Source organism: Mobula birostris, chromosome 1 (genome assembly GCF_030028105.1).
Source record: "Mobula birostris isolate sMobBir1 chromosome 1, sMobBir1.hap1, whole genome shotgun sequence".
Taxonomy (NCBI): domain Eukaryota; kingdom Metazoa; phylum Chordata; class Chondrichthyes; order Myliobatiformes; family Myliobatidae; genus Mobula; species Mobula birostris.
The window spans coordinates 4,978,802-5,002,109 of record NC_092370.1 but is presented as its reverse complement, the minus strand read 5'-3'; the positions used below and the strand labels follow the sequence as shown (position 1 = coordinate 5,002,109).

General features: G+C 45.6%; 1 protein-coding gene across 3 annotated transcripts in view; it reads left to right on the top strand.

The window, feature by feature from the left end:
• Window positions 1–14,664, top strand: part of LOC140194557 (probable C-mannosyltransferase DPY19L4) — a 99,780-nt gene extending 85,116 nt beyond the window's left edge. For all 3 annotated transcript variants that reach the window (XM_072251784.1, XM_072251790.1, XM_072251776.1), the window contains exons 18-19: window positions 5,823–5,981; window positions 11,342–14,664. In XM_072251784.1, the coding sequence (XP_072107885.1) occupies window positions 5,823–5,981; window positions 11,342–11,515 (333 nt within the window). In that variant the 3' untranslated portion in view covers window positions 11,516–14,664. The remainder of the gene's footprint in view (window positions 1–5,822; window positions 5,982–11,341) is intronic.
• Window positions 14,665–23,308: the final 8,644 nt, after the last annotated feature.

The following is a 23,308-nucleotide window of genomic DNA, read 5'->3' as shown; positions in this document are numbered from 1 at the left end:
CTGCCTGACAAACCTATTGCAATTTTTTGAGGAAATTACAAGTAGGCTAGACAAGGGAGATGCAGTGGATGTTGTATACTTGGATTTTCAGAAGGCCTTTGACAAGGTGCCACACATGAGGCTGCTTAACAAGATAAGAGCCCATGGAATTACAGGAAAGTTACATACGTGGATAGAGCGTTGGCTGATTGGCAGGAAACAGAGAGTGGGAATAAAGGGATCCTATTCTGGTTGGCTGCCGGTTACCTGTGGTGTTCCACAGGGGTCCGTGTTGGGGCCGCTTCTTTTTACATTGTACATCAACGATTTGGATTATGGAATAGATGGCTTTGTGGCTAAATTTGCTGATGATACAAAGATAGGTGGAGGGGCCGGTAGTGCTGAGGAAGCAGAGAGTCTGCAGAGAGACTTAGATAGATTGGAAGAATGGGCAAAGAAGTGGCAAATGAAATACAATGTTGGAAAGTGTATGGTTATGCACTTTGGCAGAGGAAATAAACGGGCAGACTATTATTTAAATGGGGAGAGAATTCAAAGTTCTGAGATGCAACGGGACTTGGGAGGCCTCGTGCAGGATACCCTTAAGGTTAACCTCCAGGTTGAGTCGGTGGTGAAGAAGGCGAATGCAATGTTGGCATTCATTTCTAGAGGAATAGAGTATAGGAGCAGGGATGTGATGTTGAGGCTCTATAAGGCGCTGGTAAGACCTCATTTGGTGTACTATGGGCAGTTTTGGTCTCCTTATTTAAGAAAGGATGTGCTGACATTGGAGAGGGTTCAGAGAAGATTCACAGAATGATTCCGGGAATGAGAGGGTTAACATATGAGGAACGTTTATCCACTCTTGGACTGTATTCCTTAGAGTTTAGAAGAATGAGAGGGGACCTTATAGAAACATTTCAAATGTTGAAAGGCATGGACAGAGTAGATGTGGCAAAGTTGTTTCCCATGATGGGGGAGTCTAGTACGAGACAGCATGACTTAAGGATTGAAAGACACCCATTCAGAACAGAGATATGAAGAAATTTTTTTAACCAGAGGGTGGTGAATCAATGGAATTTGTTGCCACGGGCAGCAGTGGAGGCCAAGTCATTGGGTGTATTTAAGGCAGAGATTGATAGGTATCTGAGTAGCCAGGGCATCAAAGGTTATGGTGAGAAGGCGGGGGAGTGGGACTAAATGGGAGAATGGATCAGCTCATGATAAAATGGCGGAGCAGACTCGATGGGCCGAATGGCCGACTTCTGCTCCTTTGTCTTATGGTCTTATTCATTAACTACCTCCGCTATCTCCTCCGGTTCCATACACACTTTTCCACTGTCACACTTCATTGGTCCTATTCTCTCACGTCTTATCCTCTTGCTCTTCACATACTTGCAGAATACCTTGGAGTTTTCCTTAATCCTGTTTGCCAAGGCCTTCTCATGGCCCCTTCTGGCTCTCCTACTTTCATTCTAAAGCTCCTTCCTGCTGGACTTATAATCTCCCAGATCTCTATCATTACCTAGTCTTTTTGGATCTTTCGTAAGTTCTTCTTTTCTTCTTGACTAGATTTACAAAGCCTTTGTACACCATGGTTCCTGTACCCTACCATCCTTTCCCTGTTTCTTTGGAAAGTACCTATGCAGAGCTCCATGCAAATATCTCCTGAACATTTGCCACATTTCTTCCGTACATTTCCCTGAGAACATCTGTTCCCAATTTATGCTTCCAAGTTTCTGCCTGATAACCTCATACTTCCCCTTACTGCAATTGAACACTTCCCTAACTTATCTGTTCCTATCCCTCTCCAATGCTACGTAAAGGAAATAGAATTGTAATCACTATCTCCAAAATGCTCTCATACTGAGAGATCTGACACCTGACCAGGTTAATTTCCCAGTTTCAGATCAAGTACAGCCTCTCCTCTTGTAGGCTTATCTACATATTGTGTCAAGAAACCTTTCTGAACACACCTAACAAACTCCACCCCACCTAAACCCCTCGCTCCAGGGAGATGCCAATTGATATTTGGGAAATTTAAATCTCCCACCACGACAACCCTGTTATTATTACACCTTTGCAGAATCTGTCTCCCTATCTGCTCCTTCATGTCCCTGTTACTATTGGGTGGTCTATAAAAAAACACAAAGTAGAGTTATTGACCCCTTCCTGTTTTTAACCCACTCACAGAGACTCAGTGGACCCCACCTCTTTTGCCTCCCTCCCTGTCCTTCGTGAAAGATCTAAAGCCTGGCACTCGAAGTAACCATTCCTGCCCCTGAGCCATCCAAGTCTCTGTAATGGCCACAACATCGTAGCTCCAAGTACTGATCCACGCTCTAAGCTCATCTGCTTTGTTCATAATACTCCTTGCATTAAAACAGACACATCTCAAACCATCAGTCTGAGCATGTCCCTTCTTGATCACCTGCCTATCCTCCTTCTCGCACTGTCTCCAAGCTTTCCCTATTTGTGAGCCAACCTCTGTCTCTTCAGTTCGGTTCCCACCCCCCAGCAATTCTAGTTTAAACTCTCCCCACCAGGATATTGGTCCCCCTGGGATTCACGTGCAACCCGTCCTTTTTGTACAGATCACACCTGCCCCAAAAGCGGTCCCAATGATCCAGAAATCTGAATCCCTGCCCCCTGCTCCAATCCTTCAGCCACGCATTTATCCTCCACCTCATTCTATTACTATACTCACTGTCACGTGGCACAGGCAGTAATCCCAAGATTTCTACCTGTGAGGTCCTTCTCAACTTCCTTCCTAACTCCCTGTAGTCTGTTTTCAGGACCTCCTTCCTTTTCCTACCAATGTCATTGGTACCAATAAGTACCATGGCTGATATCCTTCCCATTTCAGGATATCATGGATGCGATCAGAAATATCCCGGACCCTGGCACCTGGGAGGCAAACTACCATCTGTATTTCTTTCCTGTGTCCACAGAATCGCCTGTCTGACCCCCTAACTATAGAGTCCGCTATCACTGCTGCCATCCTCTTCCTTTCCCTACCCTTCTGAGCCACAGGGTCAGACTCCGTGCCAGAGTCATACGTGCCAATCTGTAACTATGCTACAAGTTCATCGACCTTATTCTGTCTGCTGCGTGCATTCAAATACAACATCTGTATTCACCCTTTTCGATGTTGCCTGCCTTTTATGTTGCAGCCCATCCTGTTGATTGTAACTTTGCCGTATCAACAGCCTCTCCTCACTACACATTGCCTCTGTTTGTAAACCAGCTACCTCATCTTCAGCACTACCATTCTGATTCCAATCCCCCTGGCCAAATTAGTTTAAATCCTCCTGAACAATGCTAGCCAACCTGCTCGCAGGGATATTAGATCCCCTCTGCTTCAAGTGTAACCTGTCCTTTTTGTACAGGTCGTACCTTCCCCAGAAGAGAACCCAGTGACCAATAAATCTGAACCACTGCTTCCTACACCAGTTCCTCAGCCACGCATTCATCTGCAAAATCATCTTATTCCTCCCCTCACTGGTGCGTGTCACAGGCAGCAATCCAGAGATTTCCAATTTGGAGGTCCCTGTTTCTCAACTTTCTAGCTAGCTTCCTGAAATCTCGCTTCAGGATCTCTTCAGCTTGTCTACCGATGTCATTGGTGCCAATTGTACCAGGACTTCAGGCTGCTCACCCTTGCCCTTGAGAGTGTCATGGACTCAATCCAAGACAACATTGACTTCATCAACTTTGCCTCCAACTTCCATCCTGCCCTTAAATTTACCTTGTCTATTTCCAACATCTCCCTCGCCTCTCAATTTTTCTGTCGCTATCTCTGGAGACAGTTTATCCACTGGTATCTTTTATAAACCCACTGATTCTCACAGCTACCTGGAATATGCCTGTTTCCTGTCACTTATAAAAATGCCATCCCCTTATCTCAATTCCTTCATCTCTGGCGCATCTGCTCTCAGGATGAGGCATTTCATTTCAGAACTAATGAGATGTCCTCCTCCTTCAAAGAAAAAGGTTTTCCTTTCTCCACCATCAACGCTGCCCTCACCCAAATCTCTTCCATTTCACACACATATGCCCTCACCCCATCCACCCACCACCACATCAAGGAAGGGGTCTCTCTTGCCCTTGCCTACCACCCAATCAGCCTCCACGTCTGTCACGTAATTCTCCATAACTTCCACCATCTCCAACGGGATACCACCACCAAGTACATCTTTACCTCCCTCGCACCACCTGCTTGCTGCAAGGATCACTCCCTACGCGACTCCCTTGTCCATTCATCTCTTCCCACTGATCCCTCTCCTGCACTTCTCCTTGCAAACAAGTGCCACACCTGCCCCTCCTCCTCCTCCCTCACTACCATTCAGGGCCCCAAACAGTCCTTCAGGTGAAGTGACACTTCACCTGTGAGTCTGTTAGGGTCATCTACTGTATCCAGTGCTCCCAGTGTGGCCTCCTGTACATTGGTGATACCAACATAGACTGGGAGACTGCTGTGTGGAGAACCCACGCTCCATCTGCCAGAAAAAGCAGGATTGCCCAGTGGCCATCCATTTCAATTCTACTTCCCATTCCCATTCTGACACATCAGTCCACGGCCACCTCTACTGTTGTGATGAGGCCACACTCAGGTTGGAAGAGCAACACCTTATATTCTGTCTGGGTAGTCCCCAAGCCGATGGCATGAACATCGATTTCTCAAACTTTCGGTAATTGTGCCACCCCCCCCCCTTCACTATTCCCCCTCTCTCATCTTCCCTCCTTACCTGCCCATCACCACTCTCTGGTGCTCCTCCCCCTTTCCCTTTTTTCCATGGTCTTCTGTCCTCTCCTATCAGATTCCCCCTTCTCCAGCCCTGTATCTTTTTCATGAATCAATTTCTCAGCTCTTTACTTCATCCCTCCCCCTCTCCCAGTTTCACCTATCACCTACCACCTTGTACTCTTCCTCTCCTCCCCATCTTCTTACTCCGACTTTTAATATCTTTGTTCCAGTCCTGATGAAGGGTCTCGGCCCAAAGTGTTAACTGTTTATTCTTTCCCATTGATGCTGCCGGGCCTGCTGAATTCCTCCAGTATTTTGCATGTGTTGCCATTCTCACTAAACTGCCATGCCCTAACAAACGAGGAATGAACTGATAAGAACAGAAAGAGAGTAATTTGTAAGATACTTTACCTCACCCAAGCCTCATATCACCTGAGCCTTATGAGGCAAAGTCACTCTAAACACTGGTACACTGAAAGGAATGGCCACTCTGCTTGCACCTGTACTATTTTTATTGGCCCTTGCTGATGAATCCCTCTCACTCCTCAACTCAGAGACGCTGCCTTTAAAATCTCAGTCAGAGACTCAGAGAATCTGCCTTTAAAATCTCAGTCTCTGTCCTGATTGAAAGCCAGCTCTTTCACAGACTCCCTGACACCGATTGTACCACTTAGAGAAAACTGCCGCAAAGCTCTGCTTATTCAAACTTGAACGCAGACCTGACTGAAAGTTACCCTTCCTCCTTCCCTTTCTCCCACAGTCCACTCTCCTCTGGTGTCAGATTCCTTCTTCAGCCCTTTACCTTTCCCACCTTTTATCTCCAGCTTCTTATTTCATCCTTCTCCTCCCCCACCCACCTGGCTTCACCTAGCACCTTCTAGCTCGAAATCCTTCCCTTCCCACCCCCACCTCTTTATTCTGGCTTCTTCCCCCTCCCTTTCCAGTCCTGAAGAAGCATCTCTGCCCAAAAAGTCAACTTTATTTCCATAGATGCTGCCTGACCTGCTGAGTTCCTCCAGTATTTTGTGTGTGTTGCTTTGGATTTCCAGCATCTGCAGGATCTCTTGTGTTAATGATTTAAAAAATTTGTCACCAGATCTACCAGGTCTACTCCAGGAGATCTGCAGAAGATATTTATATGATTCTCACATCATACAAAGCCAACTACGTTATCATCGAGGAGGGAATTTGTAATGACATGGGTTCAGTGAAAGGCTGCCGAGTCAAGGATTTGGTGGATGTTGCGAATGGCCATGTAAGTTTGATCTAAAATCTATTTTCCAAGTATTTGCATATTAGTTGGGCAGAAGGACAGAGGTACAACTTGATTATGTCTGGAAAATATCCACAAAGTAGAAGTAAGGGTGAAAGGTGAAGCGTTTAGGGGGAACATGAGGGGTAGGGTAGCTTTCTCACTCAGAGTGTGGAACGAGCTGACAGCGATAGTGGTTGATTGCAACGTTTAAGAGAAGTTTGAATAAGTATGGATGTGTGGGGGAGGCATTGGGGCTTCTACGTTTATTGTTCTTTGTTTTGTGGATTTCTGTGAAAAGGACAAATTTTGGGTTGTATACTGTATATGTACATTGGTGTTAAGGTACGTTATGTAGGACTAGATGTTAATATCCCTTACTTGCACTCCTGAGACTTGCTGCCTCCACTCTGTGGGGTGGCCCAGTCAGTGGTGGCATCTTCTGGGTTAACAAGTGGGCGCCCTCTTCCCTCAGTGTTTCGCTGATAGGCCCACGACACCTCCGGAGGGTTCAGCAGTGAACTCCGGCATCCTGGGCTCACCCCCTAGGTGCCTTTCACTCACTTGGGGGCCCAGATGGAATCCTTTCTCTTCATCCAGAGCCTCTGACTACACTTTTCAGCAGCTCTGGAGAGGTCTTTGACTGCTTGTCGGTGCATCTTCCCTCACACTCCCAACTCCCGGAGTAGCCTTGATGTTGATGTGGCTACAAGCCCTCTGCAGCCTCCTTCGACCGGTCGGATCCTTGCTTTCCAGCCACATTGTTGCGCATCGGCTGCAAGCTCAGCGTACCTCAGCTTCTTGCGCTCGTAGGCCTCCTCCACTGCATCCTCCCAGGGCACTGTAAGCTCGATGATGTAAACGAGATGGAGTGAGGCTGACCATAGCACAAGGTCTGGTCTGGGGTTGGTTTCTGCGATTTCAGTTGGGAAGCAGAGCCTCTGGCCTAAGTCTGCCACCTTCTTCCAATCACGGGCCCCGCCTAGCCGCCCAGTGTCTGGTCTCGATGTATCGAGTCTGGCTTGACCCTCACCTTCTCAGACAAATGCTGTTAATGGCCAGTGGGATGAAGGGGGAGGAAGAGCGTTGACGCTCATCTGCTGACTTTCCAGCATGACTGCAAGACACCGTAGCACCTGGTTGTGCTGCCAGGTGTATCGGCCTTGAGTAAGGCTGGTCTTGCATCCCACTGGCATGTGTTTTAGTGTTGCTGAAGTTGGGCAGAGGGAGCATGTGAGGTCCTCTCCATACCACTGGCTGAGATTCATGGGAGACAGCAAGACATCATAGGCAGCCCTGATGGTGAAGCTCGCTCTGAATGTCCCCATCTCCTACAGCTCTTTCCAGGAGATGTTTCTTTTCTCCACTCCCTCCCATCTCATCCATTGCCCCTGCCTTGCCTGAGCGACGACCTTTGCGCACCTTACTGCCTCCTCCTGCCGACGTATCTCCTGTGTCATGAGCCTGCGTCTCTGAGATGGAGCAGCCTTGTTCCAGGCTGGTGTACTGTCCCCAAGGCCATGACTGCTCCTCCCTTGCTGCACTTGGCCCACGATGTCCCTGTGCTCGAGTGCCGCCTTTGCTTGCTCGGTTGCTTCTGATGGAGTCCATTTCCTCCAGGATCCAGGATGCGGCAGCTTGTGCTACAAATAGATCACTCACCTCTGTTAACATCATCTCCAGTCTTACTTTGGCGCACTTGTACTCCTCTGAAAGACTGGAAATGGGTAGCTCTAGGACTCCCTTGCCATAGAGCCCTGTGCTGCTGAGCTACCTGGGAAGACCAGGCCACTTCCTTACGTATGAGCTGATCAGTCTCTCCAGCTTTTCCACCTTCGAGATTGGAACTTCATACAGGGTTAGTGGCCATATGAGAGGTGGAAGGAGCCCAAATTGCATACACCAGAGCTTCAATTCGCCAGGGAGTGTGGTTCTGTTGGTGCACTCAAGGCCACTGACAGCATCCTTCCTGAGCTGATCTACCTGCTCTGTGTCTTTGAAGGATGCGTTATACCATCGACCTAGGCTCTTCACAGGCTTCTTGAAGACTTCTTGAATCGTCTCATTGCCCATGTAGAAGCGTTGGTCTACCAGCTTCCCCTTGACGATAGAGATGCTTCTGGACTTGCTCAGCTTGATCTTCAGCCGAACCTGCTCGACGTTCTCTTAAAGCTTTCTCAACAGCCGTACAGTACAAGCCTTGGTCGTGGTGAGTGTTGTGAGATCGTCCATGTACACTCTGATAGGCGGCAGCCTCAGGCCAGGTCTTATGTGCTGTCCTCCAACCACCCATCAAGATGCTCTGATGATCACCTCCATGGCCATGGTGAAGGCTAACAGGGAGATGGTACAACCGGCCATGATTCCCACTTCCAGCTGTTGCCACACTGTGGTGTAATCTGCTGTTGTCAAACATAGCTGCACGTCCTGGAAGTCGGCCTTAACGAGGCTTGTGAGGGCCACTGGGACCCTGAAGAAGTCGAAAACAGTCCAGAGGAGGTTATGTGGGACTGAGCCAAAGGCATTGGCGAGGTCCAGGAACACCACGTGAAGATCTTTTCCCTCCTCCTTGGCGACCTGGATCTGATGACAGATGGTGCAAGCGTGTTCCAGGCAGCCAGAGAAGCCCGCGATCCCTGCTTTCTGCATTGATGTATCAATCAGATGGTTTCTTTGCAGATATCTTGACAGCCTATGAGCCACCACACTAAAGATTTTGCCGTCGAAATTTAGGAGACTAATCTGGCAGAATTGGCTGATTTCTGATGAACCCTTTTCCTTTGGATCAGGATTCCTCTGGCTCTCTGCCAGGATGTTGGTATCCCCTGCTTACGCCATACCACCTTCATGAGCCTCCAGAGGAACCGCAGGACACTTGGTGCATTTTTGTGGCGCCTGTATGGCACTCCATTGGGACCTGGGGCTGAAGCGGCCCTTGCTTTGTGCACAATTTTCTCCACCTCACTCCACCTAGGTGGGCTGCTATCTAGTTAGTGTTCCGGTGGATAGATTGGTGGCATGTCAGGTGGGAGGGTGATCTCTTCGTGGCGTTGGTTGTCTGTGGATAACTTTTCCAGTTCTGCCTTTGATACTGAGAGACTTCCAGTCTTCTCCCCTGTGAAGAGACCCTTCACAAACTTGAAGGGATCTTTAACGAAGCTTGTTCTTGTCCGCTCCCTCTTCCTGCGCTTCCTTACCAGGTTCTCAGCTCTCCTCAGTGTCACGACCCTGCTCCGGATGTCTGCTTGCAACAGGTTTATGCTTTCCTTCTCCTCCTCTGTGGCCTTCCTCCATTGTTTCTTCAGCTGCCTCCTCTCTCTGACTGGACGATCTATTTCCTTCTGCCTCCTGGACTTAGTGGGGATCAGCAATGTAGTTTTCTTCCTCTAGCACTCCAAAACATCCCGCTCCATAGCCATAGATTAATTCCCCCATTCTTTCCAACTTCTTCATGGTGGTGCCTCTGAGCATCTCTAAGATGTTGGAGAGGTCAGCATTGACCTCCTCCCACATCGTCTTCTGGCAGGATTTTGGCCAGTTGATCAACAGCTTTCGCCCGGGATCTTCTTTTCCGTTGCAGGTTGTAATGGCCTGGGTTTGGGTTGCTCTCCTGTGCCTTGCTCTTCCTCTGCTGGGACAGGGCTATTGATGTCCTGAAGACTTTGGGGTTTTGTCCTGTTGTTGATCTTCAGTCGACTGACTCGACCTGCTTCTCAAAAAGTAGCTGTCGATGCGAGGTCCCTGTTGCCCCTTCTTCAGGCATCCTTTCCTGCCCTGATGTATTTTCAGACCTGTAGTGTAAGTAACCTTTGCCCAGCCACAGATGCAACTCTGGAGCTTGTGTCCTGCTGCAGCCTCAGGTATGCTGATCATCCAACTGATTGTCTGTTCCATTCCTGTATCAGTTGCTGGGTTGTCTACCGATGAGTCATCCTCCGCCCCCGCTCTCGCTGACTCACCTTGAAACTTGAGGGGTACGGAGGGCTATGGTGCAGATGCGGGTCGATGGTACTAAACAGAATAGCAGTTCAGTATGAACTAGATGGACTGAAGGGCCCGTTTCTGCACTGCCGTGCTCTACAACTTTATGAAGAGAGATTGTTCCTTGTTTTTTTGTGAGGAGGTTCCTGTCTTGTATTTACTTCTCAAATTTAACCTTTTGAATCTGAAATCTTAAAAAGCAGCAGGTGTATGAAACTTGATGTAAAATGCTTGAAGCTCAATTTAATATTTTGAAAACTGAAAAAACAGCAGCTGCTTGAAACCCGAGGTAAAATGCTGAAGGCTCAGCAGGTCAAACATCATTTGTGAAGATAGAAACCAGAAACTAATTCTTCAGTTTGCAGAGTGGGAACAGCTACTGATAAAAATGTATCTCTGATAGGTGGAGACCAGGGCTGATCAGGTGGGACAATTGTTTTCCATTGAGTTAACTATTGCTGATATATTTGTAGGACAGAACATAGAACAGGACGGGCTCGTCAGAGCATGATGTTGTGCCAACCTTTTAACCTACTCTTAAGATCCATCTAGCCCCTCCCTCCTCCCTAATCCTCCATTTTTCTATCATCCCCGTACCTATCTAAGAGTTTCTTAAATATCCCTTTTGTATCTGGCTCCAGCAACACCCTGGCAAGCTATTACATGAACCCACCACTCTGATTTTTTTTTAAGTACCAGTAAAATTCCCATTGTACATTCCTCCAATCACCTTAAAGTAATGCTGTTTTGTATGAGCCATTTCTGCTCTGGGAGAAAGTCTCTGCCTGTTCATTAGATCAATGAGTCTTATCTTGTATACCTCTATCAAGTCACCTCTCATTCTCATTTACTCCAGAGAAAAGAGCCCTAGCTCACTCAACGTATCCTCATAAGATATGCTCTGTAATCCAGGCAGCTTCCTGGTACATCTTTGCTGCGCCCTCTCTAAAGCTTCCACATCCTTCCCATAGTGAGGTGACCCGAAATGAACACAGATGTGGTCTGACCAGAATTTTATAGAGCTGGAACATTACCTTGCAGCTCTTCAACTCTGTCCTCTAACTAATGATGGCCAACACACAAACTTCCCAACAACCCTATCAACTTCAACAAGATTTCAAAAAGGAATCATCCATAATCAAAAATGGCTTGGGAAGTGGGCAGGGGAGCGGAATTGGTCCTAGTTTGAAGCTGAATTAAAAGAAAGCTAGTGCTAGCTCTGAAGCACTTAACATGCTGTGAAGTAAATAATTTGCATGTGAAATATTTAATTAAACTTCTGATGCTGTGCCTATGAATTCAGTGTATTTCTCACTGTTCTGCTTTACTCTCTCAAATAGTGTTGGTAACTACAGTTGTGACTGTACCTTGCTCTTTTCCAGGCACTTTATAACGAAGATGTTAATGATACTAACTACGTGTTTTCACTGTATGGACGGTTTTGCCATGAGGTTAAGCTGGACTATTCACCATACATCAACTATTTCACGCGTGTCTACTGGAATCGGTCTTACCGTGTGTACAGAGTCAACACCTTGATATCTTTTCAATATTAATGAAGATTGAGTCCACACCTTCCTTTCTGCTGAATCTATTTAATTTTTGTGTTGAAATAACATCTCCTTTTGCATAAGGACCTTTTCGAAAAAGATATTTCTTTTTAACTTATTTTTTTATAAATTAGCCTGAAATGAGGTACACATTTTATCTTTCCCAGGATCTGCCCAGGACCTGCCAACGTTGCTTATTCCAAATGGAGGACTTTTATGTAAAAAAAAATCATCAGTGCTATTAAAACAAGCTGACCGAGATCTGTTAAATCAGGTGCTGAATTGAATTGCGTTTATTGGTTTTTATTTCGAAATACAGCATGGAACTGGCCCTTCTGGCCTGTCGAGCCCCACGACCCAGCGGCCCACCGATTTAACCCTAGCCTAATCACGGGACAACTTACAATCACCAATTAACCTACTAACTGGTACGTGTTTGGACTGTGGGAAGAAACTGGAGCATCGTGAGGAAACCCAAATGCTCACGGGAAGGATGTACAGATTCTTTACAGAGGACGCTGGAATTGAACTCTGAACTCCAACAAGCAGAGCTGTGACAGCGTCACACTAGCCACTACACTGCTGTGGTATCCCATGGTTCGGATACATAATGGACCTCACCGAGCTGCACCTGGTCTCAAACCGGTGCACTTTGCGGAGCCCAGACACTCTTGGACATCTGTGCCTAAGCTCTGTCCAAAGCTCAAGTGACCTTTTGAGTCAGTGATAAACGTTTTAAAAAAGTATTGTTGTGGACACCACATCATGGACACAAAGGAGTAGGACTTTAATGATGCCTTACACAAAGTAGGGACAAAGCATTACTATAAGATGATGTTGTCTTTTTAAATTAATTGATAGCATAGCACCTATTAGAGCTCTCTAGTTTAAAGTATGCAGAAAAATATACCAATCTTGTAATTCTCATGTGTCTATGGAATTGGTCTTATCAGAGTCAATATTAATGAAGATTGAGTCCATACCTTCGTATGTGCTGAATCTATTTCTTTTTGTGTTGAAATAACATCTACCTTTGCACATGGATCTTTTTGAAAAGGCATTTCTTTTTAACTTATTTTTTATGTCAATAATATTTCAACATGACATCTAAAAACTGGGAGGACATTACACTCACAGACATAACTGGAGCAAATCTGTTCAAGAGGGAGCTGTTCTACATGAGAACGACCTCTTCTGGGCCGCAGAAAACAAGCAGCATGAGCGAAAGGAGAGACTGAACAACCAAAAGACCCAAACTGGAACCACAGACACCACTTACTCTTGTTCACACTGCACCAGAATATGTGGATCCCAGATCAGCCTCTACAGACACTCGAGGGCCCACCAGTAGACAACTCCTTCAGAGAACTCCTGAGGAGGAAAAATGTCTTCAGTGTCTCATCACACTCGACCAGACTGATCACACTGCTGTTTCTTTTATAAATTTGCATGAAAAGAAGTCCAGATTGCATGCATTTGCATACAATACTGGTCACCCCAGTACAGGAAGGATGTTGAGACTTTGGAGAGGGTGCAGAAGACATTTGCCAGGATGCTGCCTTGTTTAGAGGGCGTGTGCTATCATGAGAGGCTGAATAAACATGTTTTCTCTGGAGCGTGGGAGGCTGAGGGGAGATCTGGTAGAGATGTACAGGATAATGAGAGGCACAGATAGAATGGACAGAGAGCATCTGTTTTCCAGTATTAAAATGTCTAATACCAGAGGGAGAGGGGTTAAGTTCAAGTAGAATGTGAGGGGTAAGGTTTTTTTACTCAGACAGTGGTGGATGCCTGGAATGCACTGCCTGGTATGGTGGTAGAGGCAAATACTTCAGAGGCTTTTAAGTGATGTTTGGATAGGCACATGGCTGTAAGGAAGATGGAGGGATATGGACATTGTGCAGGTTGTGAGGATTAGTGTATGGGTGTTTTTGAGTTGCACAACATTGTGGGCCAAATGACCTGTTCCTGTTTTGTGCCATCCTGTGGAATCTATTTCACATATGCAATAAAACATGTGCAGTCTTGTAATCCATTATAAAAAGGTATTTACTATTACTACTTCATTCATTATGTGACGTGCTGTATGATGTGGATGATCATGGTCTTAACATGACCATGACTGTTCTTGACCAAATTTTCTACAGAAGTGGTTTGCCACTGTCTTCTCAGCAGTGTCTTTCCAAGACAGATAACCCCAGCCATTATCGATACTCTTCAGAGATTGTCTGCCTGGCGTCAGTGGTCGCATAACCAGGGCTTGTGATATGCACCAGTTGCTCATACGACCATCCACCACCGGCTCCACGTGACCCTGATCGGGTGGGGGGGGGGCGCTAAGCAGGTACTACACCTTCCCAAGGGTACCTGCAGGCTAGAGGAGGGAAGGAACGTCCTTTGGTGGAGACATGTCTCCAGCCACCAGTAATGAGTACCACATTATAATGAATTATTAGGACCAGATTTCAATTGTGGAGAGGATTGGTTTTTTTTTCAGATGGGGGGGGGGGATCTTGATTTTTAAGGAATGATGTGACAAATTTTGTTTTGGAAAAAAATATCTTCAGTGTCTCACATTTGCTGTCAAGGGCCACCTTGCAAAAGATTGGGTGAGGAGAAGGACTGAGGACCAGCAGCTGCTGAGATGCCAGGGAGTAGCTGGAGGTCAAGGACCTTTAGGCTGAGCTAGTGTCATATCAGTGCTCTATTGGTTTACTAAGGGCACCATGGAAGTGTAGTGGTTAGCGTAATGCTATTACACCGCCAGCTGTAAGATCAGGGTTCAATTCGCGCTACTGTCTGTAAGGAGTTTGTACGTTCTCCCTGTGACTGCATGGCTTTCCTCCGGGTGCTCTGGTTTCCTCCCACAGTCCAGAGACATGCGGTTAGGGTTTGTGAGTTGTGGGCATGCTTTGTTGACACTGGAAGCGTGGCAACACTTGCACAGTCCTCACTGATTAGGTTTGACAGAAACGATGCGTTTCACTGTATGTTTTGGTGTACATATCACAAATAAAGTTAATCTGTTGTCACATGTACTGAAGTACAGTGGAAGTACATCTTGTGCTGACCATACAGATCGATTCATTCCACAGTGCGTTGAGGTAGTAGAAGGTAAAACAAGAACAGGATGTAGAATAAACTGGTACAGTTACAGAGTGCAGTGCAGCTAGACAATAACGAGGTAGATTGTGAGGTCACGAGTCCACCTTATCATACTAGTGAACCATTTAATAGTCTTATAGCAGCAGGGTAGAAGTTGAGCTTGTGCCTGGTGGTAAGTGCTTTCAGGCTTTTGTATCTTCTGCCTGATGGAAGTGGGGAGATGAGAGAATGCCTGAGGTTGGTGGGTTTTTGATAATGTTAGCTGCTTTACTGAGGCATTGAGAAGTATAGACAAGAGTCCCTGGAGGGGACACTAGTTCCTATGATGTGCTGAGCTGTGTCCACAATTCTCTGCAGTTTTTGCAGTGATGGGCAACACATACAAAATGCTGGAGGAACTCAGCAGGTCACCTATGGAAAGGAATAAAAATCCAATGTTTTGGTCTGGGACCCTTCATCAAATGATGTTGTGTACTTGGATATTCAGAAGGCCTTTGACAAGGTGCCACACATGAGGCTGCTTAACAAGCTACAAGCCCATGGTATCAACTTATTAAACCTACTTTGGGAAGGTTGAAGGCAGATGATTCTGCTTTCCCATGATAAGGTAGATGTTTACTAATGAAGGAAGAAGCTGTGGAAATGAGGAAGCATAAATAACACATGCAATTTCCATCAGGTGAGGTGTGTAACACAAAACTATCTTGGTGACAGGCAAATTCATTTAGAAAGGCTGTAGGATACGCAGCGTATAAAAGGAGGGAAAACAACATTAATGCAGAAGAGTTGTAATTGAAACTAAAAAGAATTGCACTTAGCGTTAGTTATGACTTCTCACCCTTGAATACTTGAAACACACCGCTCAAAATGAAAAGTCTGAATCAGGTTTATTATCACTGATGAGGTGAAATTTGCTGTTTTGCAGCAGCAGTGCAGTACACAAAATGACAATAAGTTACAATAAGAAATAGTAGAAATAAAAAAGAGTAAAATAGTAGGGTAGTGTTCATGGACCATTCAGAAATCATGGGTTGAGATGAAGAAGCTGTTCCTGAAATGTTGAGTGTGTGTCTTCAGGTTCCTGTCTCACCTCCTTGAAGGTAGCAATGAGAAGAGGACATGTCCTTGGTGATGGGGTCCTTCATGATGGATGCCAGCTTTTTCTGAGGCATCGCCTTTTGAAGATGTGCTCAGTGGTGGGGACTCATGCCTGCGATGAAGCTGACTGAATTTACAATCCTCTGCAGCTTTTTCCAATCCTGTGCAGTGGTCCCTCTACACCAGACAGTGATACAAGTAGTCAGAGTGCTCTCCATGGTACATCTGTGGAAACTTGCTAGAGTGTTTGGTGAAATAACAAATCTCCTCAAACTCCTGATGACATATAGCCACTGGTGTGCCTTCTTTATGATGGCCTCAATATGTTGGGCCCAGGATAGATCTTCAAAGATGAGAGATGTTGACACCCTGGAACTTGAAACTGCTGATCCCTCGATGAGGACTGGTGTGTGTTCCCTCAACTTCCCCCTCCTGAAGTCTACAATCAATTCCCTGGTCTAAATGACACTGACTGCAAGGTTACTTTTGCAACACCACTCAACCAGCTGATCTATTCCACTCCTGTGTGCTTCCTTGTCAATATGAGATGCTGCCAACAACAGTGGGGTCATCAGCAAATTTGTACTGTGCCTGGCCACATAGTGAAGTGCAGAGAAAGTAGAGCAGCGGGCTAAGCACACATCCTTGAGGTGTATTTGCATTGATTGTCAGCATGGTGGAGATGTTATTTCTGATGCACACTGGCTGAGGACTTTGGTCTCCTGATGAAGAAGTAGAGGATCCAGTTGCAGCGGGAGGGGCAGGTTTTGAAGCTTGTTGATTAGTACAGAGGGGATGGTGATGTTGGAGATGGTCTTGAAGATGTTCCTTTCAACAACTCAGTTTTCCTCACACGGATTATCAGGAAAAATTGAAAAATCAGGCATATCTTACATTTTATCCTCAAAGTGCTACACTTGCCCATTCATCACCTCCATTCAGGGCCCCAAACAGTCCTTCCAGGTGAAGCAACACTTCACCTGTGAATCTGTTGGGCTCACATATTGTATCCGATGCTCCCAATGTGGCCTCCTCTACGTTGATGAAACCTGTCGTAAATTGCGGGACTGCTTCATCGGCACCTCAGCTCCATCCGCGAAAAATGGAACTTCCTGGTGGGCAAACATTTTAATTCCAATTCCCATTCTGTCATGTCGGTTCATTGCCACATCTTGTGCCAAGACAAAGCCATTCTCAGGGTGGAGGTGCTTCACCTTGTACCTCGTTTTGGTAGCCTCCAACCTGATAGCATGAATATCAATTTCTGCTTCTAGTAAGAAAAGAATTTCCCTTCCCCTCCCCTCTTCTTCTATACCTCACTCTGGCCACTCACCTGGGTTCCCTCCCCCTATGGTCCACTTTCCTCTTACCAGATTCCTTCCAGCCCTTTACCTTTCCCACCTGCCTGGCTTCACCTACATATCACCTTCTGGCTTTCCTCCTCCCCCTCCCCCACCTTTTTATTCTGGCATCTTCCCTCTTCCTTTCCAGTCCTGATGAATGATCTCGGCCCAAAATGATAACTCTTTATTCATTTCCTTAGATGCTGCCTGACCTCCAGCATTTGGTATGTGCTAAATTAATAAGGAGATTATTTTTCCATCAAATGGTCAGAATCAGTATCAGGTTTAATATAACTGACTTTTGTGGTGAAATTTGTTTTGCTGTAGTAGTACATTGCAACACATAAAAAAACCATATATCACAATATACATAGAAGGTACATAGAATAGTACAGCACAATACAGGCCCTTCGGCCCACAATGTTGTGCTGACCCTCAAACCCTGCCTCCCATATAAGCCCCCACATTAAATTCTTCCCTATACCTGTCTAGTAGTCTCTTAAACTTCACTAGTGTATCTGCCTCCACCACTGACTCAGGCAGTGCATTCCACACACCTACCACTCTCTGAGTAAAAAACCTTCCTCTAATATCCCCCTTGAACTTCCCACCCCTTACCTTAAAGCCATGTCCTCTTGTATTGAGCAGTGGTGCCCTGGGGAAGAGGCACTGCCTATCCACTCTATCTATTCCTCTTATTATCTTGTACACCTCTATCATGTCTCCGCTCATCCTCCTTCTCTCCAAAGAGTAAAGCCCTAGCTCCCTTAATCTCTGATCATAATGCATACTTTCTAAACCAGGCAGCATCCTGTTAAATCTCCTCTGTACCCTTTCCAATGCTTCCACATCCTTCCTATAGTGAGGTGACCAGAACTGGACACAGTACTCCAAGTGTGGCCTAACCAGAGTTTTATAGAGCTGCATCATTACATCGCGACTCTTAAACTCTATCCCTCAACTTATGAAAGCTAACACCCCATAAGCTTTCTTAACTACCCTATCCACCTGTGAGGCAACTTTCAGGGATCTGTGGACATGTACCCCCAGATCCCTCTGCTCCCCCACACTACCAAGTATCCTGCCATTTACTTTGTATTCTGCCTTGGAGTTTGTCCTTCCAAAGTGTATCACCTCACACTTCTCCGGGTTGAACTCCATCTGCCACTTCTCAGCCCACTTCTGTATCCTATCAATGTCTGTCTGCAATCTTTGACAATCCTCTACACTATCTACAACACCACCAACCTTTGTGTCGTCTGCAAACTTGCCAACCCACCCTTCTACCCCCACATCCAGGTCGTTAATAAAAATCACGAAAAGTAGAGGTCCCAGAACAGATCCTTGTGGGATACCACTAGTCACAATCCTCCAATCTGAATGTACTCCCTCCACCACCACCCTCTGCCTTCTGCAGGCAAGCCAATTCTGAATCCACCTGGCCAAACTTCCCTGGATCCCATGCCTTCTGACTTTCTGAATAAGCCTACCATGTGGAACCTTGTCAAATGCCTTACTAAAATCCATATAGATCACATCCACTGCACTACCCTCATCTATATGCCTGGTCACCTCCTCAAAGAACTCTATCAGACTTGTTAGACACGATCTGCCCTTCACAAAGCCATGCTGACTGTCCCTGATCAGACCATGATTCTCTAAATGCCTATAGATCCCATCTCTAAGAATCTTTTCCAACAGCTTTCCCATATAAATAAAATAAGCAGTGCAAAAATAGTTTTCATACATGTAATGCACACCTCCCTACTAATATGGTATTTGGAATACAATGGATTCTGATTATCTGGGCTATCCGTTAATCGGGGCAGCCACTTTTTTGGGACACTCTGCCACTTAATTGGGAGAGGAGGCTGTTGCTGAACAGTTCTTAACTAGTGATAGTAGTGTGCAGTTATGTGGCTGTTAGATGCTAACAGTGAACAGATTTTAAACAATGTCAGTTGCATATGTTTGTGTTCAAAAGTAATGATTTTTATCACTGATTGTTGGTGAGAAATAAGCAGAAAGACAATTTACTCACTGCGATCTCAAGCATTGGGGCTTGGAGATGTTAGAAACGGGAATAAAAGTGAAATGATTTCACTACTTCAAATTTGGAACTACGGAGAATTTGGAGGTATTAACAATCATCTTGAATACTACAATGAAAATGAAGATCTGGAGGATGCGATCGTCAGAAGTATTGTTATGAGGGCAATCTATTATCTGCACTAGGTGTCTGCTGATTTTGTTCATTTACAGTCAATCAAAAGAACACGGCACTGTACACTAGATGAATTCCTGTATCAAAAACTAATATGACAGTTTTATAGAACTGTAGTAGTGTTGTTAGTGTTCTAATTTGTTCTGTAGTTTATTTAATATATAATTTATTACTCAGTTAAAAAAGTTTATCTTTTGTATTGTGACACACACAAAATGCTAGAGGAACTCAACAGGCCAGGCAGCATTTTGTGTGTGTTGCTTGGATTTCCAGCATCTGCAGATTTTCTCTTGTTTGTCTTTTTTATAGCTTTTTAACTATTTATATTAAACTTCGGCTAATTGGGCTCGATATATCCCAATTAACGGGAATCCATTGAAAACAAAAGAAACATCATTTTCTTTACCTGTAGTCAGTCACATGTTTAACAGTCGTGGAGTCTCCATTTATTTCAATGCTGGACGTCTCCTAGCAGATATAAGCACAATGCGAAGCATGTCTTACAGGAAAAGAAAATGTTAGTTACCTCATCCCTCCTGTACCCCAACCGCCCATCACAGCATCACTGCATTTGAAGTATCCCTGCTCTTAACTCTGGTATTGACCTGGCACGTGATGCTTTTCGGGAATATAATACTTCGAAATTCTAACCCAGAGTTGTTTTAACTTTTTACAATATTCACTTTGTAAACTCTGAATCTTTATCTCTCTTTCCACCCCCCCCCCCATCTCATTACCTAATTGTGCCCATCCTTAACCTCAGTCAAGACCACTGACTGAGCTTCAGGTCTGTTGTCTGTTCTCATAATATCTGAGTGGCTCGTCTAGACACTTTTCTAGCCACTTCATCTCTCACGGAGCTTTTTGGATGTGTTTTTTTAAAAAACACAAACGTGGTCTAGTCAGCACATTGTATTAAGTTCCAAAACAGCTCCCTGAGTGGCTTGTTTTTTGTTTGATAGAACATTGAACACTATAAAACAGTACAGGCCCTGTTAATCTGCAATGTTGTGCTCACCTCTCCTCCTCCTTTGTCTCATCGACGACTCCTCTGTAGAGATCGTTAAGAGCACCAAATTTCTTGGTGTTCACCTGGCGGAGAATCTCACCTGGTCCCTCAACACCAGCTCCATAGCCAAGAAAGCCCAGCAGCGTCTCTACTTTCTGCGAAGGCTGAGAAAAGTCTATCCTCAACACATTCTACAGAGGTTGTATTGAGAGCATCCTGAGCAGCTGCATCACTGCCTGGTTCAGAAATTGCACCATCTCAGATCACAAGACCCTGCAGCGGATGGTGAGGTCAGCTGAGAAGATCATCGGTGTCTCTCTTCCCGCCATGACACATTTACACCACACGCTGCATCCGTAAAGCAAACAGCATTATGAAGGACCCCACGCACCCCTCATACAAACTCTTCTCCCTCCTGCCATCTGGCAAAAGGCACCGAGGCATTCGGGCTCTCACAACCAGACTATGTAACAGTTTCTTCCCCCAAGCCATCAGACTCCTCAATACCCAGAGCCTGGACTGACACTAACCTACTGCCCTCTACTGTGCCTATTGTCTTGTTTATTATTTATTGTAATGCCTGCATTGTTTTGTGCACTTTATGCAGTCCCGGGTAGGTCTGTAGTCTAGTGTAGTTTTTGTGTTGTTTTACATAGTTCAGTGTAGTTTTTATATTGTTCATGTAGCACCATGGTCCTGAAAAACGTTGTCTCGTTTTTACTGTGTTCTGTACCAGCAGTTTTGGTTGAAATGACAATAAAAAGTGACTTGACTTGAAAGAAAAGCCCTAGCTCACTCAACCTATTCTCATAAGACGTGCTCTTTAATCCAGGCAGCATCCTGGTAAATCTTCTCTGCAACCTCTCTAAATCTTCCATATCCTTTTGATAATTTGGCGACCAGAAATGAACACAATATTCCAACTGAAACACAATATTTAACCATTCTGTGGTTTTCTGTATTTGGTTCATTGTTCTGGTGTTTTTTTCTTACTATTTACTTCCTTAACGCCCACCGAAACAGACCATAAGACAGTTTATGATGTGAGATGGTAAATAATTATTCTGCCTCTTTCCCGTTCCCTCAGAGCTGGCTTTTGGGAAGTGGGGAATCTTGAGGTGAAACCAACATGTAGATGACTTGGCTTTACCCTTACTGACACACACACACAACCACACACACAATGTGGGAGAAACTCGGGTCCAAGAGTCAAAGAGCAGGGCAGCACGGAAACAGGCCCTCAACCTATTTAACCCTATTGACCTTCACCACTCCCATCCATGTACCTATCCAAGTTTATCTTAAATATTGAAATCAAACCTGCATCCACCACTTCAGCTGGCAGCTTGTTCCACACTCTCATCTCAGAGATGTTCCTCCTCACGTTCACCTTAAACATTTAACTGCTCATGCTTAACCTATGACCTCTAGTTCTAGTCTCGCCTAACTTCAGAGAAAAACGCCTGCTTGCATTTCTCCTGCCTGTGCCCCTCATTCTCCTACATTCCAGGGGATAAAACTCCTGATCTTTCCCTATAGGTCTGGTCCTCCAGGCCCAGCAACATCCTTGCAAATTTTCACTACATTCTTTCAATCTTCCCATTGGTAAGTGCCTGGAACTGCGCACAATGCTCCAAATTGGGTCTCACCAACGTCTTATACAACTTCAACATAACATCCCATCTCCTGTACTCAATACTTAGATACAGCCTCTCGTAAATCAATTGAAAGAAATGGAGCCGACGTTGGGGCCAAGACCTCAGCAAGGTGCCATTACGTCCACACTTCAGAGAGATGCAAGTCCGCAAAGATGCCAAGCTCTTCTGTCACCCCCATCTGTGAGCCCACTTCTTTGGCAAGAATTCCCCACCCCTTCACCTTTCTCCAACCTCCCTCTACTTCTTGGACATTCCACTCTGGTCTTCTGGCTGCTCTGGTTCTTTCTATCTCTAATGTATCTCTAAGGTACCAGTGACCCCTGTTTCCATCCAGGGGGTCAGTGTGGACATAGTGGAGGATTACAAATACCTGGGGATACAAATTGACAATAAACTGGACTGGTCAAAGAGCACTGAGGCTGTCTACAAGAAGGGTCAGAGCCGTCTCTATTTCCTGAGGAGACTGAGGTCCTTTAACATCTGCCGGACGATGCTGAGGATGCTCTACGAGTCTGTGGTGGCCAGTGCTATCATGTTTGCTGTTGTGTGCTGGGGCAGCAGGCTGAGGGTGGCAGACACCAACAGAATCAACAAACTCATTCGTAAGGCCAGTGATATTGTGGGGGTGGAACTGGACTCTCTGACAATGGTGTCTGAAAAGAGGATGCTGTCTAAGTTGCATGCCATCTTGGTCAATGTCTCCCATCCACTACATAATGTACTGGGTGGGCACAGGAGTACATTCAGCCAGAGGCTCATTCCACCGAGTTGCAACACAGAGCATCATAGGAAGTCATTCCTGCCTGTGGCCATCAAACTTTACAACTCCTCCCTTGGAGGGTCAGACACCCTGAGCCAATAGGCTGGTCCTGGACTTATTTCATAATTTACTGGCATATTTACATATTACTATTCTATTACTATTTATTATTTACGGTGCAAATGTAAACCAATTTCCCCCGGGATCAATAAAGTATGACTATGACTATGACTATAATTGTCAGCGAGGCATTAACCGTCCACTCTCTCCTATTCGAACCTTACCCCTTTAGTTTAAAAAATAAGTCCTGATGAAGGGTCTGGGCCCGAAACGTCAACTGTTCACTCCTCCCCATAGATGTTCCTCCAGCTTTTTGTGTGTTACTCTAGATTTCCAGCATCTACAGAATCTCTTGTTTACGGGGGGGGGGGGGGGGAACGATTGTCTGAATACTTTCTCGGTTGACATAACATCCCTGTGCGATCCGCTAATATCGCTCTGAGACACAGAGGAACTGCTGGCGGAACTCAGCAGGTCAGGCAGTATCTACGCAGGGAAATCTGTGGAGACTGCATTCCCTTCCTGCTGAGTTCCTCCAGATG